Here is a 17,830-nt window from a genome sequence, read left to right as displayed (position 1 = left end):
TCCAATTTAAAGAACTTTAATAACGCAATATTTCCATCAAATAAAACAGCCATTCCTTGCTGGGCAAACAAGGGCAAATAACATCCTTAGTAGCACGTGCTATACAGAAATGAAGCATGGACAAGAAGAGCGCCTGGTAAATGGTGCTTCGTGGCAAATGGCCTACAATATAGGACTGAAATGGTGGTGTTGACGTATGCCACAGTTATACATAGCTACATCATTACGTGCCACTTCACAGGAGGCATGCAACAATCTCGCACTGAGAATCAGCAAGTGATGCAGACACCACGAGCATCGTTCACTGTTTTTCATCTATAGTATTCCTGATCCCGCTGATAATATTCCTGCTAATACAGAATGCAGCACGGTCCAGTAAAAAGACAGCCCCGTCACTGACAAACAGGAATTAAATTGCATATCCACAACACTAATGAGCAACATATGAGAACCGAGGCACACTCACAGATCGCACATTGAGTGCGATACACCTCATCTACGGGCTGCAACAAAATGAACAAGCGAAATACTAAAGTGCTTCGGGAAAAACGACTAACTGCTGCTTCAAAATTATTAACCAATCTTTGATACGATCACAGCAGTCAACAGCTGTCTAATGATACCTAACACATCCACCGTATACATTTTTTTTTTGCTACAGTCCACTGCAACGATGCACATAACTTGTCATTCTATTCCCTTGTGATGATGCCTCCAAAACTGTTGGGCAGCACGCTGCTTTATACACCATAGCACATGAATGGGGAAAAAAAAATGACACAGAGCATCTTATACGAACGTACCTATTGAAGCCCCCATCCATGACGCGTTCCACCTATGTTTCAAGCGACATTCCCAAAAGCGGTCCTGATGCAACAAACGACAACAAATAAAATAGTTCGTAACAAACCAAAATTTCCTGCCATATATGCATAGTCGGCAGTACGGTATGATCTTAAGAAATATTACCCGCAAAAATGGTGTTTCACATAGGCAAGCCACCTATGGCAGATTTTCCCATTGCATTGCATTGCAAGTCTTCCAGTGATAAAAAAAATTACCGTTCGCCATGCAGTTTTTAACTTCTACAGCTTTAACACATAGAGCACATTGATGTTGCACAGGGCACTATCTAGCACAGCCAATATGGAGCGAAAAGCATCAAAAAGGGCACGAATGAAAGCGTTAAAGCGAATGACAAAAAAGGTCCCCATGAGAAGACAATCTCAAAGAAGACCTCCAGCGTATTCATCGTCAGAGTCCCCAGCAGCGGTTGATTCCGGAACTTCCAGGTGGTCCTGGCCAGGCCTGTCAACTGCGTCCACGTCCACGGCACTGGTATCCTCAGTGGTGTCACCGCTGGGCTGAGACTCTGGCACGGCCTTCTTGGCAGATTCGGCAATTTGTTGGCCCAGCATCCTTGCCAGCTTGGCATACTGAAACAAAGGTGGCACACACGGTCACCCCCAGACAATCCCGATGTGGTTTTTATCGACTGGTATCCACACTGCAGGTGGTGCGGTGACCGATTTGCTCACTTCAGTGTCCATGTGCCTCAGAAATGGTGCATGGAGGGCGCGAGAAACCAAGTCCGGGTCCCCTTCGTCGCATCCCTTCAGCAGGCACGACAGCGTTTCCTGTTCTTCCGCCTCCAGAAACCTGCGCAGGCTGGGCCTCAGCATCGCCAGGCGGCCTATTGGCCCCCCCGCAGCCACTCACCCTCCGTCATGGTCAAGGGCCTTGCTGGCTGCAACAAAGTCGTCTCGTGCCAGGTGCACCAGCACCAGGGCCACCACCAGCCGCCCCACAGCGCGTTCATCCTGGGCCTCGGCGAGCAGCTGCTTCTGGCGCGAGATGGCCTCCGCTGCCTCGTCCCACCTGGGATGCAGCGGGACGCGCGGTACAGAGCTACACCAACAAAGCCACTCACATAAACAAAGCACTGGTTTCTCCTTCAGCAGGGCTACCGGCAGCTCCTTCACAATGTTCGCCTTTGTAAGCAGGTATCGACTCTGCAGGCGTGGTCTAGAAGTAGTGTGGCGCAACCTTGGCTGACCATGGTGCCTAGTCAGTGCTTGGGCATCTGAGTGAAACGGTGCCTGGAAAGGGACGAGGTCCGAGTGTTTGTGTTTTTGCTGAACAACAAACGCTATGCTGGTAGGCAGATCCTGCCCTTCCCTTTTGCTTGCAGCCTCATGCCACACCGATGGCATGCACTTCACATTGCGTTCATGCCTTAAAGGGACCCTGCAACACTTACCATCGACTACTCAGAATGCATTTAGGGGTAAAGTCTATTGTCCCAGCAATCTCCTCCCGCAAGAATTATGAAAATCCGTTCACTATCACCGAAACCACGCGTGATGAGAAATCGCGCATAATCGTTCCCTCTCAACTCGACCACGGACAACACGACAAAAGCTGCGCACTCTCTCCTGGGCGGCTCTCTCCCGGGCGGCTTGCGGCGTTCTGTTTGGCGGCCTTTGATATATCACAGGCCGGGGAGTTTTCTCCTTTTCTGCGCAACGTGGAGGGGTCTATTTCCGGTCTGGTGCCACAAAAAAGCAGGCCTGCTCGCAAGCGCGCGCTCCGGCTAGTAGGGCTTTTTTGAAGCAATAAGCATTTGTTGTCGAGTGATCTGGTTGAAAGGAAAGCATTGAGTCGGCCACTCAAACTCCGCGCGCACTAAAAACAAAGGAACACCAAAAGCATGCGTGCAGGTTCAGACATAGAAGAGGTTGGTACACAGCGCCGACGACGGCGGATCGTCAGAGGAAATGCGAGAAATAAGCCCCAAAGTTGACCAGCGACAGCCAATAGGACAGCCATGGCCAAAATGACGTCGTTTAGGCCATGCCAGGGGTGCATAATGGGGAGAATTGAAGAGAGCGCGGTTTATTTTTCCGCGTCTTTCATGGCGATTTGCACGCTTACCGCTTCATGTACACGTAATATTTGGCTCAGGTATTCCTGGCGGTGTAATCTAAACGTCGCACAGGTTTACTTGCACTGCACAAAGAGTGTTGCAGGGTCCCTTTAAAGGGGGGCATAACTGTTCCCTCTAGGATACCGTACAAAACTGTTTTAAAAATTTATTTTGTACAGGTGCTGTCAAAAGTAATTAGAGCACTGTCTCGTAACCTTACCGAAATTTCTTCTTCCGGAAACTGCGTGGCTGCATTGGTGTGTACTTAAAGGAGTCCTCCCTAATAGAAACACTGGTGGATTCCTCTGTTATAGGAAACGGTAGAACACAAAAGTGAAATGTGCAGCCAAATCTGCAGCGAAAGGAGCATGATTTGCGGGTAGGCGGCTGTCTTATGGGTGTGCTTGGCAAATGACGTCCTGTTGGCAGTTCGCTTCACAATAGGTGCAGCAACTTTGGTCCCGCTCCGTGGCGTGTGCTGCAGATAGTTGCGTTGTGACGAGCTCAGCTTGTGAAATGCAAGAAGTAGAGTCCGTAGCTTGGACCGTGAATGTGCGAACTCGTTCCGCTTCCCGATGGCATTTCTCTTCGCACCAAATCAGTCACATTCGCGGCACTCGCCCATTGGTGTCACTGCCCTTCTGCGGCGCATAATGCAACGAGGCCATCACACTGAGAAACGACGAAGCTTACGCTGCCCAATCGAGGTGCCAGCTGTCGGCGCTCGTCAGCGTCATGATGCACTAGTTCGCTTCACCTCTCCTAGACGGCAGCACCATCTGCTGCGTCAATGCAACTTTTTCTGCTGTTTCTTCTGTGTTTGTTGTACTGGCGCAATTCCCGCGACGGATATGACGTCAGTGAAATCTTGGTGTATCCCGGCATAAAACACTTTCGTGTTAAAAAGCTTCCTGTAAACCAGTAATGGCCGTCATTAGGCCAGTAAGACAAATATTTAGTGATATTCACGAATCTTTGTTCTAATTACTTATGACGGCACCTGTACATAGTTGCAGTCCTGTCACTTTATATACAGCTTACCGACCTGTCCACAGATAAGGCTTCGAACCTCCAAGGTTGCATGGGCCCCTTCTTCCAGCTTGAGGGTTAAGTTCATATATGCAACCCAAGATCTAGAGCCCCACTTGTACTTTAATTTGAATAGCTTTCTCCAACAAACACAATGAGAATCAGAAATCAGTTTTAAATATCCAATTTTGACAATATTAAGAAGGCATTGTGCACACAATTCTCAATTTCTTTTCCCCAAATATGTTTCCAAATTATGACTGTTTCTAGTTTATGAGATTTTGGAAGGCCTTGTATTGGCAAAAGTTAATTATTGGCAAGAAAATAGCAAAAATTTTCAGCTTATCAACACCCTTGAGTCATTGACCTTTACTTAAAGGGACACTGAAGTGAATTTGTCAAGCTCCAGTTTTTGCTTGCACTGCGTAGACTGGCTCAAATTAACACACTTTTCATCGTTTATCCGGTTGACAAATCGGTAATTATTTTACAAAGCGCGAAAGAAGAAAAACTACCATGCGCGGTTTGCGGCGGCCGCACCAACTAAAGCTGTGACGTTAGGAGGAGCGGGCACCGTGATTGGACGATGCCCAAGGTGAGCAACCAAACAAGTTTCGGTTTCGGTTCTGTAAAACACAACTGGTGGCGTTGTTGGATGGGCATTCTCAATAACTCAGTAATCATCGTACCGCGCTTCTGCCATGTTGTCAGCTGTAAAAATGCATAAAGATAAGCCTCCCAGGATGGCTTGGAATCGTAGCATTCACTAGCCGAGGCCTACGCAGTGCGCATGGACGCCCTCCGCGTACCCGCAGACGCCCAAATGTCATGCGCTTTTCCCCCCATATTTGGAGCTTGCCTCACTCATGCCTGTACCGTAAAAAGCGTGTTCGCACCAGGCCAAGGGTCTGTTCATTCTGGCCTGTGCCCACTGCCCGCAAGCAGTCGGTGCTTATGGCAACAGCACGCCAACTAGAACTCGCTAGCGCGCCAGTGCCAGCCTGCGCGCGTTCTGTGAACTAGTTCGTGGAGCCATGAACGTTGCAGCCCAAAAAAAGATGAACTCAATGTAGAAAACATCGGCAGAAAACGAAAAAGTTAACTTACAAAAAAAAAAGCACATACCCGCGGGGACTCGAACTCGTGCCTTGCAAAACACTTGCAGCAACATACCTAGCGCCCTAAACAACTAGGCCACGGGACGGGCTCGCCGGCCCTGGTAATATAAGGTATATATTGTACAACAAATTTACACTTTTATTTAGTTTTGGCATTTCAAGCAGCTTAGGTGACTATTTGTTGTATTGCGCTCGTGCAGTAAGTGTCCCCCGAGTTTCCACAATAGCTCACGTCTAGCAATTGCATTTCGTAGACGGAAAAGCGTTCGCAGATGCGTAGTCGTGCTGCTGACCGCTGTGCTTGTTCGCCCAGCGCAAAAAAGTGCTTTCCACACCCTATTTTTACGCTGTACGGTAAAAATATCAGTTGATTTTATTTCCTTAGTACCTATATTCACTTCGCTCACTCTTCTCCCGCCTTCAAGAGGCCTTATATTTTCCTACTGGCGTACCAGTCAGCGAAGCGTCGCATGTACGTTTGTGCAGCGCTTGTGTGAAGCGACCTTGACTGGGAGCTAGATACAGTGTACAAACTAACCAAGTAAAGAAAGGCCCATTCTTCCATTCACAAACGTGTCCTGGCTTCGTTTCAACTGAGCGAACGAATTGCGACGACCCGTCGGCGGCCGGCGGACGAAATGCTGGGCAGACTGACTCGGAGCCGTGCAGTAGCGCAGCCAATTGCGAGCTCGGCTCCTCTCGACGTCACACGAAAACGCCGCAGAAAATGGGCGAGCGTAAAGAGAGGAGGACAGCATTTTCGAATTAATTTTTCTACTAAATAAAATCGCGTAAACGCGCCCAGAGTGGTCGTAACATGGCCTGGGGACTCAGGACTACAATTTGCGCAAGTAATCCCGCAATGTTTACATATCACTTCAGTGTCCCTTTAAAGGAGTACTGACACCAATTTTCGGCGTTAATATTACTGCACAGTTTGTTTCCTTTACTCAACAGAATACACTGGCTGAAATATGAGCGGCCTGCGACGCGAAGAACATACTTTAATTGGATCTCATTTATCGCGCCGACGGAGCAGCGTGCGGAGCGGCGCTCAGCACAGTGGTGCACCCACGGGGGGGGAGGGGGGGGGGGGGGTTGTAACCCCCCCCCCCCCAGAGGTCCGTCGACCCAAACCCCCTCCGCACGCCTCTTCCACCGAACCGAAACCGAAGTTCACTGAGCGAAGTGTGAAGTCTCAGAAGCTTTTATTATTGGACATTCGCAGTTAAATCTCGAAGAAGAATATTGTATGACCGGCATTAAAAAATAAAAGAAAACTAGAGCACGAGCTTTTAGGATTGTGCTTTTAAGACTGTGCGGACCAACTTGCGTATATAACTTGAAGTAGTTTGAGAAAAAGAATGAGAAAAAATTTTAGTGACACAAAAAGTGTCCGTGGTCAGGAAATTTCTGAATTCTTAAGAATCCCTGGGGGTTTTAAATGATTCCGTAGCCCCCCTCCCCCCTACGGCACGCCTCATAGCCCACGCTAAACCGCAAATAGAAGCACAATTTTTGTAGGGCCAGATTATACCACTTTCTGAACTTCTGTGCGCAACTTCCATCACGAGATTTGAATCATTCGTCGTCTTCTAGAAAAAAAGGACACTGAAATTTCCCATAGGTTGGGACTCACTATTGTCGAGCTTGCCTTCTGGCCTCAAGTCAAATCTAACAAGATCAAATCGAAGTTATTTTATTTCATTTGAAAGCTTAAACAACCGTTTTTCCTTCAATACTAAGCACTGTGCGAGCCCCCTCCCTCTCCCGTTGAATAAAAAACGGTTCGGTTTTCTTTTATATATATCGCCTGAGTTTGTAACATTATAGCGAGGAAGGCAGCAACGCTTCATGTGCAGTTACGAAAACCACTGATCATGGATAACAATGATGTTGTGTTGAATAGGCTTTCAGAAATATGTGTTAATGTGACTGTTCAGAGCAAATTGTGCCAACCTATACGAACAGATTTCGTTCACTTGCAGATTGATCGAATGTGAGTAAACTTTCACATTCAGAAGTATTTTAAGTTTGGGCCCTGTCTTTGTTCCTCGAAACTGGCTTCACCATGTAAACCGTATTTTGCAATTGGTAGACAGGCGAACAGCCTTGTTTTTAGTATCTGGTATAGCAGCGAATAGTTATAGTGGTATAGCAGCGAATCTGGTATAGCAGCAGGTATAGCAGCAAACGCAGCCCTCGTTGCGTTTGCTGCCTTTCCGTGTTGTTTAGAACTACTTCAGGCGTCAAGGCCTCCGTTTTACTAAGAAACGCATGTAGCCTGTGTTTGCGCGCCGACTGACCGGAGGATGCGGCTATTACGGGGTCAGGAGATCGTCCTGGCCGAGTGTCGCAGGGGATCGGGTATCCATGTTGTAGAAGATTCCGCACTCCCTGTGGTGTTTGCTCCGGGCTCCGAGCCCTCTCTCTACTTCCAACGGCCGTTCCTGTTCTTTCCACTCTTTGCTTCCCTGTTTTGTCTCAACTATTTTGTCTACGTCAATAATTCTTTTGCTGGAGCACGCGTTTTCAGGTTCAAACTTTGTGTCTGTTAGTGTTGGGTTTCTTTGTTGTTCGCGGGACCATGGTTGATTGACTGCGGAAAATGTGTCCAGAATGCGCTTTTTTTTCTCAATGACCCGGTCGAAACAAATCAAAGCCCTGTCCGCCGGGTTCACGGGGAGCAGCTGCCGGCGCCGGGGTCTCACTTCAGAAACGCTGCCGCCCGTCGTTGGTCCACACCTTCACCATCAGCTATGTTCCGTTTAGTACACCTGCTCTTGTCGCGGAGCCCCCGTTCAATTTGCTTTTTTTCTTCTTTCAACTTTCGTTGGTCCACACCCTCACCATCAGCTACCGTAATTACCCGATTCTAACGCGCCCCCGATTCTAACACGCACCCGATTTTCCTGACAAAAAACTGAAAAAACTTGCACCTCCAATTGTAACACGCACGGAACTGTTTGAGAAAGAAAAACGAATGCGAGGGAAACGGGTGATTTATTTCCCGAAGTAATCTCACTCATCTCACTCCTCGTCGCTCTCCGCTGACCACAACATCTCGTCCTCGGTGCCGTCAAGCACGTTCGCGATGCCACACTTCTGAACTAACGTTCAATCATGGTCGATGGGATCGTGACCCACGCCTCACATGCCCATCCCGCGAGCTTCTCCAGAGGCGCACACTTCAGCCGACCGCTCGTTTTGAACGTGTGAGAGCCGCTGCTGCCATTGCTGTTATCAAGCGCACAAGTGGAACGATTTGACGATTTGTATGAACGCCGATAGAAAAGCCTAGGCGCCTATGCTTCCTGCGTCCGAAAAATCGTTGCTAAAAGCTTTAGCGCCATCTTGACATGGCGATGGGTGGGACGAAATTTTCGCTGTTTCGGTTTCGTATCCGATTCTAACACGCATGCGATTTTTCGACCTATTTTTCCGGAAAAAAAGTGCGCGTTAGAATCGGGTAAGTACGGTATGTTCCGTTTAGTACTTTTGCTCTTGTCGTGAAGCCCCTGTTCAATTTGCTTTTTTCTTCTTTCAACTACTTCTTCGGCCGCCAAGGCCCAGGTTCTAAGAAATGCATGCGGAGCGTGTCTTTGCGCGCCGACCGACCGGAAGAAGCGGCTGTTACGGGGAGCCATAGGCCCAGCTTGGGTTACAGCACGGCAGCGGCGTTCCACACCCCCCGTGGCGTCGGCACTGGCCGGTTCCGGGCACTCGGTCTAGTTCAAACGACCTTGCTGACTTTTCCACTGTTTACTTTGGTGTGTTTTGTCTGAACTACATTCTTTGCGTCAATAATTGTGCAAGTGCGCGTTTTCCAGTGCAAACTTTGTGTCTGCGTGACATTGGTCCTTTTCTCTTTGGCGGGAACATGGCTGATTGGTGTCCATAAGCGTCTCCCGGATTGGCTGCAGAAAGTGGGGCCAGAATTTGCTTTTCTTCCACGGGTCCACTCGAAGTAACTATAAACCCGCTCCACCGGCTGCAAGGGGGCCCTGCACCAGGAAATCATTCGAGAAACGCTTCCGCCCGCCGTCCGGCCCTCTCGCCAGGAGACTGCGATCCAGTCAGCAATGCCCCATTAAATACTCTTGCTCTCTTTAAATAATTGTATTGTTTCAAATTTGTATGTGTTCAAGATCAGACAAGGTCATCAGTAAATTAGATCAGTAAATTAGCGTCTCGACTGCTTCACCGCTCGACCAACATGCTGCCGAGCGGCAGTTATTGGCCAAATTTTGTTGCTACGTACACTCTCTTTATTTTCTCGTTTCATGTAATAAGTGTATTGTTTGAAATTTGTAGGTGTTAATGATCTGCCAATGTTATTAGTATATTGAACCAGTTTACTTAAAAATACTGAAACTTCTGGACTGCTTCCCTGCCGATCACCATGCTACAGTAGCGACAGAGAAGGGACAATATTCGTCGTTACATAATAGTCAACTGTACTGCGAAGTTTTTTCTCACTGCATTTTTGTAAAAATAAATGTCACGAGGAGGCTGCACGTGCTTTACTCTTGGCTTTACTTCATCAGTGAAGAAGGCATTCAGGAATGCTTTAATTCTATTTCCTCCCCAACCTGATCTCCCGTCATCCCTTCCTTCCAATTCTACTTCCAAACCTGGGTCCGGGGCTTCGGGCAATGGCAAAAGGCTTCGCGTATTTTCTTTTTTTATGTGAAGGTGCACCCATTATTATATCCTCCTGCAGGCGAATTGTATACGTTATGGCGGCTGATTTATTGCTTAATTTTTTCGCGTAAAATAATAAAAACTCGCCTACTCATTATAGCTTTATATATTTTCTGCTTTATGGTTATTTATTTCTATTTATTTGTATTACTTACATTTGTCTTTATATTTGTTCTTTTATATTTTTACATTTATATATTTTATATTTGTTGTCAAAATTTCACCCCCCCCCCCCTTCCCCCCAGACAAAAATCCTGGGTGCACTCATGGCTCAGCAAATGGACATCAGCGTGACATCATCCCATGAAAGCCAAAAGAAGCGACGCGACAGCGCTCGTCAAAAACTTGTGACGTCACTTAATGCAAGCCCCGCGAGCGGCGACTGGGCACCGGCGCATTTACAAACGGGTGCACGTAGCCAGGGCTAAAGGCATAAGCGCTGCCCAGAAAGGCACTGCTAGCAAAAATAAAGTTCCACACACGGGAAAGGAAGCAATAATATAGCCCGGAATTGCAATAGAAGTCGCCATCAGGACTTTTATTGAAAGCGGTCATCGAATTTCTGCGCAATGGTAGGCCTAGCACCTTCAGGCAGCTCAGCCGTTCAGCTACGGCGGCGGCGCGGTCGAAACAACGCCCCCACCGGCTTCCCCAGTGTTTTGACGTCCGCACAAAGCGGTGAGGTCATGCTGGGATTCTGTCATATGCACCTTTTGGGATGAAAGCGCGGGAATTTGAAACAAACGATTTTCAGGCCGTTCAATGTAATTATCGCGCGCTGAAGTATTTAATGTGCTGTTTCGGGTTCTCCAGACCATTGAGCATTGATAAAAGCAATAAAAGTTGAACATGAAATTTTCGTGTCGGTACTCCTTTAACACCTACGAAAACGCGTGTAAAAACTCCTTTCAGGTGCACTCCTCGGGTGCAAAAATGATCAAATAAAAAGTACACATTAACGGAAAAGTTGGCTTTCCCACTTTCCAGCAAATGTATACTGTGGGTCAGCCCCGAGAGCCCAAAGGTGACTTAGTCACCTCACCAGTCTCTCAGGAGGCGCGAGTTCGAATCCCACCGCTGCCACCAGCTGTTACGTATTCGGCGGCTGGACAACCGATGGCTGCTGAGGAATAGACGACTCACGCAGTGCCAGGAAGACAATCCCGTTTACTCACTCAGCGACGCGCTTTTTGTGCGCTGTGGAACCAATCAAAGGGTGGCAAAAAATAAAAAGAGGAGCCAATATCGCGGCAAGCAGGAAAGCTTATGGGAAAGCCAAACGGAAGAGCGTGGCAAGCTCAGCGAATGTTACAGAGCACGCCCTCGCATGTCAAGACTGGCCGCAGTGCACCTCAGTTCAGTTGACATCGCAGCTGGCTACAGCCATATGTTACCAGAATGATTTGGCACCATGCTTGACTGCATTCGTAAGTTGAACTTGGGGCCCTATTCTCGACTGCACAAATTGCCGGCAATTCAGGCAATTTTCCGGAAGCATTTTTTGATTGGCTTTTAATTTTGGTCACGTGCTTCCGGTTGACAAAGCGGTTGTGTGTGCTGTCGTCATTTTGACGTTTCATGTCGTTTACGGACACCTGTTCTAAAGTTTGCCTTATTTTTCGTTACTAAAGGTGCATAATTCTTGGCCGGCAATGAAAAACCACACTAAATACAGCGGACATGACAACGTAAGCCTGTCTTTGCTATTCAACAACAATACTGCTTATAATACACACCCCCTCTGTGATTGGCTGAGAAGGCGTGACGTAATTTAAACACTTGGCGGGAACGATTACGTCATGTATTGGCAACTTCAGCCTGCGTAAAAGTGACGTAATGCTACGTAACAGCTTGAAAATGGCGGCTGTTTTTGTCGCAAAATACAAGCAAAATAGGGCACAATATTGCCCCGGCTTACGGCACCGCGAAATGTGCGGCAATTTGCAGCAGGCGCAGTTTCGCATGCGCGCTTTTTAAAGCATGTTTCCTATCGAAACAAATTATAGTTTCAACTGCTTCCAAGTCAGTGATCATGAAACATACAAATAACATGCAGTATTTTGCTTTTATGTTTGGCAATGAAATAAAAATTATTTGTTTGGCGTAACCGCAACATAAGAGGGCAGTAGAAGCCTCTCCATTACAAAGAAAACCCAATGCATGGCATTTGTCCATACTCGTCCTAGTAAGCTGTTGGGTCACATGATCGAACGCAAGAGAAAAATAACAATGAAAAGTGACTATTTAGTTCATTACAGCGCTGATTGCAGTCGAGCTTGACGAATGAGTGAATCGGCGACATCGGTGCGCTCCGCGGTTATCAGGCGTAGCGCTTCGCTGCTCTTATGTGTCATAGAAGCGATGGTCGCGGCCGTCTTTTTTTCTGTGACTCACGCCATAAACTTGTAACATAGCAGCAAACGATGGCGTGGCCAGGCGTGGCGGCGGTGGTGGCAGGGAAGGTGATAACGCAACAAAGCTTGCATTGAAGCAGAGAGCCCAGCTATGTTAATAAAAGTGATTGAAAGAAATAAATAGATACGGTAAAAAAATTGTGTGATGTTCTTTAGCTCGACATCCACCTTTCGCTCGCTTTTGGATCAACGTTACTCGATCGCCTTGTGGTGTTGGCGCCAAATTTGACCTCCAGAAATGTGTTTTTCTTGTCAGCCTCAGCTACTGTCTTAATTTTTATAGTACATGCCAAGTGTTTTTATATCTTTCTTGCACAATATTTGATACCTTGGTAGCGATCTTTATGAGTGACTCGTCAAATTACACTGCATGTCGTCATAGCTATAGGTGCAGCACGTCACTGATTGCTTACGTCGTGCTTACGCAAAAAAACATGGGCGAAATGCCGGCAATTTGTGCAGTCGAGAATAGGGCCCTTGGCAACAGAAGAGGCAGAAATACATCAAGTGCTGAAGCAAGGGCAATCACTTACCTTGACATCTTCAGCAGTAGCCGAACTGCGTGCCCACAGAATTCTGCTGATTGCCTTGGGCGATCTTCAACCTTGAAAACAAAAGACAATAACAATCAGATGAACACACCGAATTCCTCTTGTTAGGTCTCACAGTAATGCCTTACCGAAACTATTTCAGATGCCCTGTTGAAGAACTCAACTGCCACTTCAGGAAACTTGCTTTCAACAATTCTAGAAGAATGGAGGAGGAACACAAAAAATGAGTATGGAGAAGTGTCCCACCCAACATACACACAAAATGGTGACATGCGCTGTGATACAAAGCAGCCTAAGTTTGAACATCTGATAAATTCATAAGTTGAAGATCTGATAAATTCAGATCGCCAACTGCAAATTCGCATTTTATTTCATAGGATTTAGCACAACTTTTATTACCCAGCTTCATTCATATTGATAAAGTGAAAAAAAAAAAAAGTTAACACTGTAGATGCTATTCAATTAGCTCAATACACGTAATGGTGTGATAAAAATAAGAGTGAAATTCATGCAGTGCACTCGTCATCGTAGTGTGCTCAAGATTTCTCTGCATACCATGTCCGCAGTCCTCCCCTGTGATGCAAAGATTCCCATAGAAAGATTCCCATAGAAAGATTCCCATAGAAAGATTCCCATAGTCTTCTATTACTGCAAAAGTAGCACAGGGGCCCTATTCTTGACTTCGTAAATTCTCCATGAATGAATTTGCCATGTTGCTTGCGCAGGGAAAACGTAGGAAATCAGTGACATGTGCACGTATGACTGACATCCAGTGTGATTTGATGCTTAGCTTAGAAAGACCACTGCCACGCTATTAGATATTGTAGACAAAAGATAGAATAGAATAGAATAGAATAGAATTTTATTGTTGTTACAGAATGGTACATCACCAGACATAGAAACACTTGCTACGGATGTTGAGGTTGGCAAAAAAAAAAAAAAAAATCACGGTTAACATTTGCGTCAACACCACAAGGCGAAAATCACACGATTTTCCTTCCCAATACCTATTTATTTTTCTAAATTGCTTTTAGTAACATAACTGAGCTCTCCACTGCAATGTCAACTTGCAAGCTGTGTTAGCGCTATTACCTTGGCGGCCATCATCACCATTTCGTTATCGTCTGTTGCTTTGTCACAAGAAGTTTATGCCATGACTACAGAAAAAGAAGGGTGTGACTATTGGTTCTGTGATGCGGCAAGCACAGCAAAACAGTACGCCTGATTAATGGCAAAGCATACTGATGCTGCCGATTAGCTCATTCCTCTAGCTCGCACTCGATCAGTAAATAATGCATACATCATCGTCTTTTATTTTTCTCTTGTTTTTGATCATGTGACCCAGAAGCTTACTAGGAGGAGTATGGGCAAATGCAGTGTGTTAGGTTCTTTGTAATGGAAAGGCATCTACTGCTTCCTGGTGTTGCTGTTATACCAAACCAATAACTTATTTTATTGCCATTCGTAAAAACCAGCATGGGCCGTTATTTTTATGCTATGTTGTTTCAGACTTGGAAGCAGTTAAAACTATTATTTCTTGTGCTAGCAGACAGTTTTTAAACCGTGCCTCATGCGAAACTGTGCCTGTTGCAGATTCACGAGGACTTCACGGTGCCAAAAGTGTGTGAAATTCTTTGCCCCCCATTTTGGGGCACTAGCAACTGCCGTTTGACATTTATGCACGATGAAGTTGCCAATGTGCGACGTTCACGTTTCCACCAACAGTTTATAATACGTCCCGCTTCTCAATCAATCACAAGGAGGACGTGGCAAACAGGCATTTTGTTGCACTTTGTCTAGTTTTTCAATGTCGGGCAAGAATTATGCAGCTTCAGTAGTAAGTAAAAAGGTAAACTTTAGATCTAGTGCCGGCAAATGTCATGAAACATCAAAATGACGAAAGCACACACAACCCCGCTGCCAGCCGGAAGCACGCAACAAAACTGAAATGTCAATCACAAAAGGCTTCCGGTCAAGATGGCGAACTCAAATAATCCACCAAGTTGAGAATAGGGCCCAGTACTACAGGACAGTAGAGCAGTCACTACCCTCACAGTTAGTGTCGCCAAAAACATGTGCACTCAAAATATTTCGGGAATGTGGCGGTAACGACAACTGCCTTGGAGCCAACCCCCTTGTTCTGATGTCCCTGGACACCAAGTCTGGACCAACAAACTTTGCTACAAAGGATTGTTTCCATCGAAATGGATGTCACCCGATACAAGATGTGGATGCCAGTGCTGAAATTCAGGGTACAGTCATGAAAAGGGAAAAAGGCTAAATATTTTTTTTTTCCCGTCATGGCATTTATTTCTGCATGAAATAGGAAGAATTGAAATAAATGGGTGGGAATTTATGGCAACGGGGGATCAGCAGCGTTTATTTTTTACATGCATTCTAACTACGGTATTTAGCCTCACAGCTTTTGGTCTAAAGAAGACAAACAAAAGCCAGAAGAAAAAAAAAAAGAAAAAAAAAAAGAAGAGAAACAAAGAAGTGGTGCACTGTGAACAAAGCTGGAGGTGATGACGGCACAAATGAGCTTTGCCTCTCGTGCGAACACGCCGTTCCGGAAAGCCACCAAAAAAGACGGCCCACAACGAAGTCGCACAAGATCCCGATTTGAGTTCAATGCTTTCTTATGCACAAATGTGCCACGTGTGAAAGCTGCATCTGCGGTGCTTGTTGTCAGGTGACTAGCTTGCACTGATGCTCCAAGGCCCCCATAATAAGCTTTGTGCAGAGCACTATAACCACAGTTATAACCATGTACAGAGCCAGTCCATCAGCAGTTAATTCTGTGGCTGAATGCCATGCTAAAAGAGCAGAGCACCAGCGCAGAAGAAACAGCCTGGCAGCAACAGCACTCGGCATCAGGTCGCGCCACATTTAATCCTCAACTTGGCCACCTTCGCTCCGCTTGTAGTACGACCTGTGACTACTGGCACAGACCATACCAATCGTAACGATCAGTACCTAGAACATACCAATCAGTCCGTATTACTTTTTGGCCAACAGGCGTCAACATAAAAAAAATAAACCACACCTAGCACCCCATCTGTCTGCCTGACAGGCATACTATTATACCCAGGAACGAAGTGTGTGCTGTGTGCCGTGCCTTTGCTAATTCATACATGCGTTACCACCTTTAACACAACTATAACCTTGCTATCACCAAGGGGCAGCACCCTGCGCATGCGCTAATCTTGGATTCACCTGGTGAAAGAAGGAGGAGCAAAAAAACGTTTATTTGAGAAAAGAAAAGTGGGTGGCATCTTTTCATTCCGGAAAGCCGCCGGGCTACCGCTGCTGCCTGGGTCTAATTGACCAGGAAAGGACACATTTTTTTTTTTCATGTCCTCGGCATGTTTTTGCAGAGCCAGAAATGAGCCTCAAATGAAAGTTGGCTGCTTTCCTGGCAGCAGGGAATGCTGGAAAGATGCACCCATTGCTTCCACGGAAAACAATGAGACAAAACTGTAATGCGATACTTAGGGTCTGTACAGGGCATCTAATGGCAACACGGGAAAGGAAAGGTGGAAAACGTCGATGGTAACAGCCACCTCTGCAAGCTTGTAGGACTTACTTTGCGCCACGTTCCAAAACTAATGCTGCTGTGTCAGGGCTCCTTGAGTCAATATACAACCGAGATGCTCTGTCGATCAGCTCCGCTGTCATATTCAGACTGCCCATGTCCCGGCTTACTAATGCTGCTTGTTCTAGCTGCCTGCAAAGAGCGAGCAGAGCTGTCAGAGTGCTTTGCGAACAAAGGTCAAGACTACTGCATGTCTGTTCCACTTGCAAAGCTTCACTTCTAATTCAAAACAGAAATCACGTTATTGGGTTCTTACTCACTACCTATCTTGTTTCTGGATTCCACACTGCTTGCATTGTGGTGTTACATTAACTGAACTACAGAAACTTATCACCATTTTCACTACAGTAACTACAAATTCAGCACTTTCGTTTTACAGTGAAAGGGCTGACGTTGCAGACACAGTGCACAGTAGTTCCTCAGAGACTTCCTTTTGTGGCCAACTTTTCTGCCTTTGTGCCTAGCCGTTACTACATTCTCCTTTCCAATTAACATAAATCACAATGCAAATCGGGCATATATGGCGACTGTTATTATTCCGCATTAGATGCAGCTATATATGCCTTTACCAAACATTAGCATACATATATAGCAAGGTACTGCTACGGAGGCACGCTTTCATTAATGCAGTATCGATTTCAATGCACTCAGAATACTGGCTGTACGGCCGTGCGGAGTCAGTACTTTAGAACAATTTACTTACTTGCCACTGGAGAAAAAACTTGAAGGCTAAAGTCAAGGAGACGTACGGGGGAACGAAAATGAGCTTATCTGCGCGTGTACACGAGGCTCACGGAAGGATACGATCCGTTTTTGAGGTAGCAATCAGCTGCGCGGAGATGGGCATCCTTGCATTGATCCAGGGCTTTCGCTGCCTTGAAGCATGTGGCTGTTCATAGAAAATTACAGAACAAAAAGCTCAGTAAACGAAAAGTAGCGAGGAACACGTCAAACGTGGCGCGCTCTTGATACGACTCTACCTGCTTTACTGAACTCGTTCGCAGCATTATCGAAGTCTGGCTTCCATTTCAGCAGGCCTGTTTTTAAGCTGAAAACGACAGTTCAGCGTGAAACCAAAATTTTAAGCACTCATAACTGTTGCAAATTAGGCGCTAACGACCAGCATGAATTTAGGTGGCATAAATACCATTTTTCGGCTTGCCGCAGTGCCTCTGTACCCTCGGCGATTTTGTGACTGGCAGACGAGTGGACAGGCGTACCCATTTTCCCTAGTGGGACAAAATGAGAGGCGTACAACGCAAAACGTCTATGAAATGTCAGCAGTCGGCTGAAATGACACGGACGAAACCACCCATTGCTGCAGCGCCTGCAGCAACAGCACCTGCATGACACAATTTGACAAGTTCTCTCGAACCGCAGAGCCGGAGATGCAATAAAGTACCCGAGGGGAAAAAATGTAACAAAAAATTAGACACTAAAGATCTCTGCCTTAACTGCATAGTTATATTCAAATTCCTAAGAGGCGTTACCAG

At 46.4% G+C, this 17,830-nt stretch overlaps 1 protein-coding gene across 1 annotated transcript; it reads right to left on the bottom strand.

The window, feature by feature from the left end:
* LOC144150221 (gamma-soluble NSF attachment protein-like) lies at window positions 1-17,725 on the bottom strand. The gene is made up of 10 exons (XM_077682075.1): window positions 17,485-17,725; window positions 17,318-17,385; window positions 17,142-17,226; window positions 17,041-17,058; window positions 16,329-16,469; window positions 12,871-12,937; window positions 12,725-12,795; window positions 1,720-1,878; window positions 1,539-1,659; window positions 1-1,436 (listed from the first exon to the last, which is right to left on the bottom strand). The coding sequence occupies exons 1-10, from the start codon at window positions 17,559-17,561 to the stop codon at window positions 1,227-1,229; spliced, it is 1,017 nt and encodes a 338-aa protein (XP_077538201.1). The 5' UTR covers window positions 17,562-17,725; the 3' UTR covers window positions 1-1,226.
* Window positions 17,726-17,830: the final 105 nt, after the last annotated feature.

Source organism: Haemaphysalis longicornis, unplaced genomic scaffold (genome assembly GCF_048455015.1).
Source record: "Haemaphysalis longicornis isolate Haplotype H1 unplaced genomic scaffold, Haemaphysalis longicornis Haplotype H1 scaffold_1, whole genome shotgun sequence".
NCBI classification, from domain to species: Eukaryota; Metazoa; Arthropoda; class Arachnida; order Ixodida; family Ixodidae; genus Haemaphysalis; species Haemaphysalis longicornis.
This window is presented reverse-complemented; position numbering and strand designations above follow the sequence as displayed.

What these genes read in the sequence shown, in the direction of transcription:
- LOC144150221 (XM_077682075.1), bottom strand. Translation starts at nt 17,561, where the DNA reads ATGGGTACGCCTGTCCACTCGTCTGCCAGTCACAAAATCGCCGAGGGT. An exon ending in GGGCATCTGAAATAGTTTCG is followed by an intron (nt 12,796 to 12,870) that starts GTAAGGCATTAC and finishes TTTGTTTTCAAG; the next exon opens with GTTGAAGATCGCCCAAGGCA. An exon ending in TGAGGCACATGGACACTGAA is followed by an intron (nt 1,437 to 1,538) that starts GTGAGCAAATCG and finishes CCTTTGTTTCAG; the next exon opens with TATGCCAAGCTGGCAAGGAT.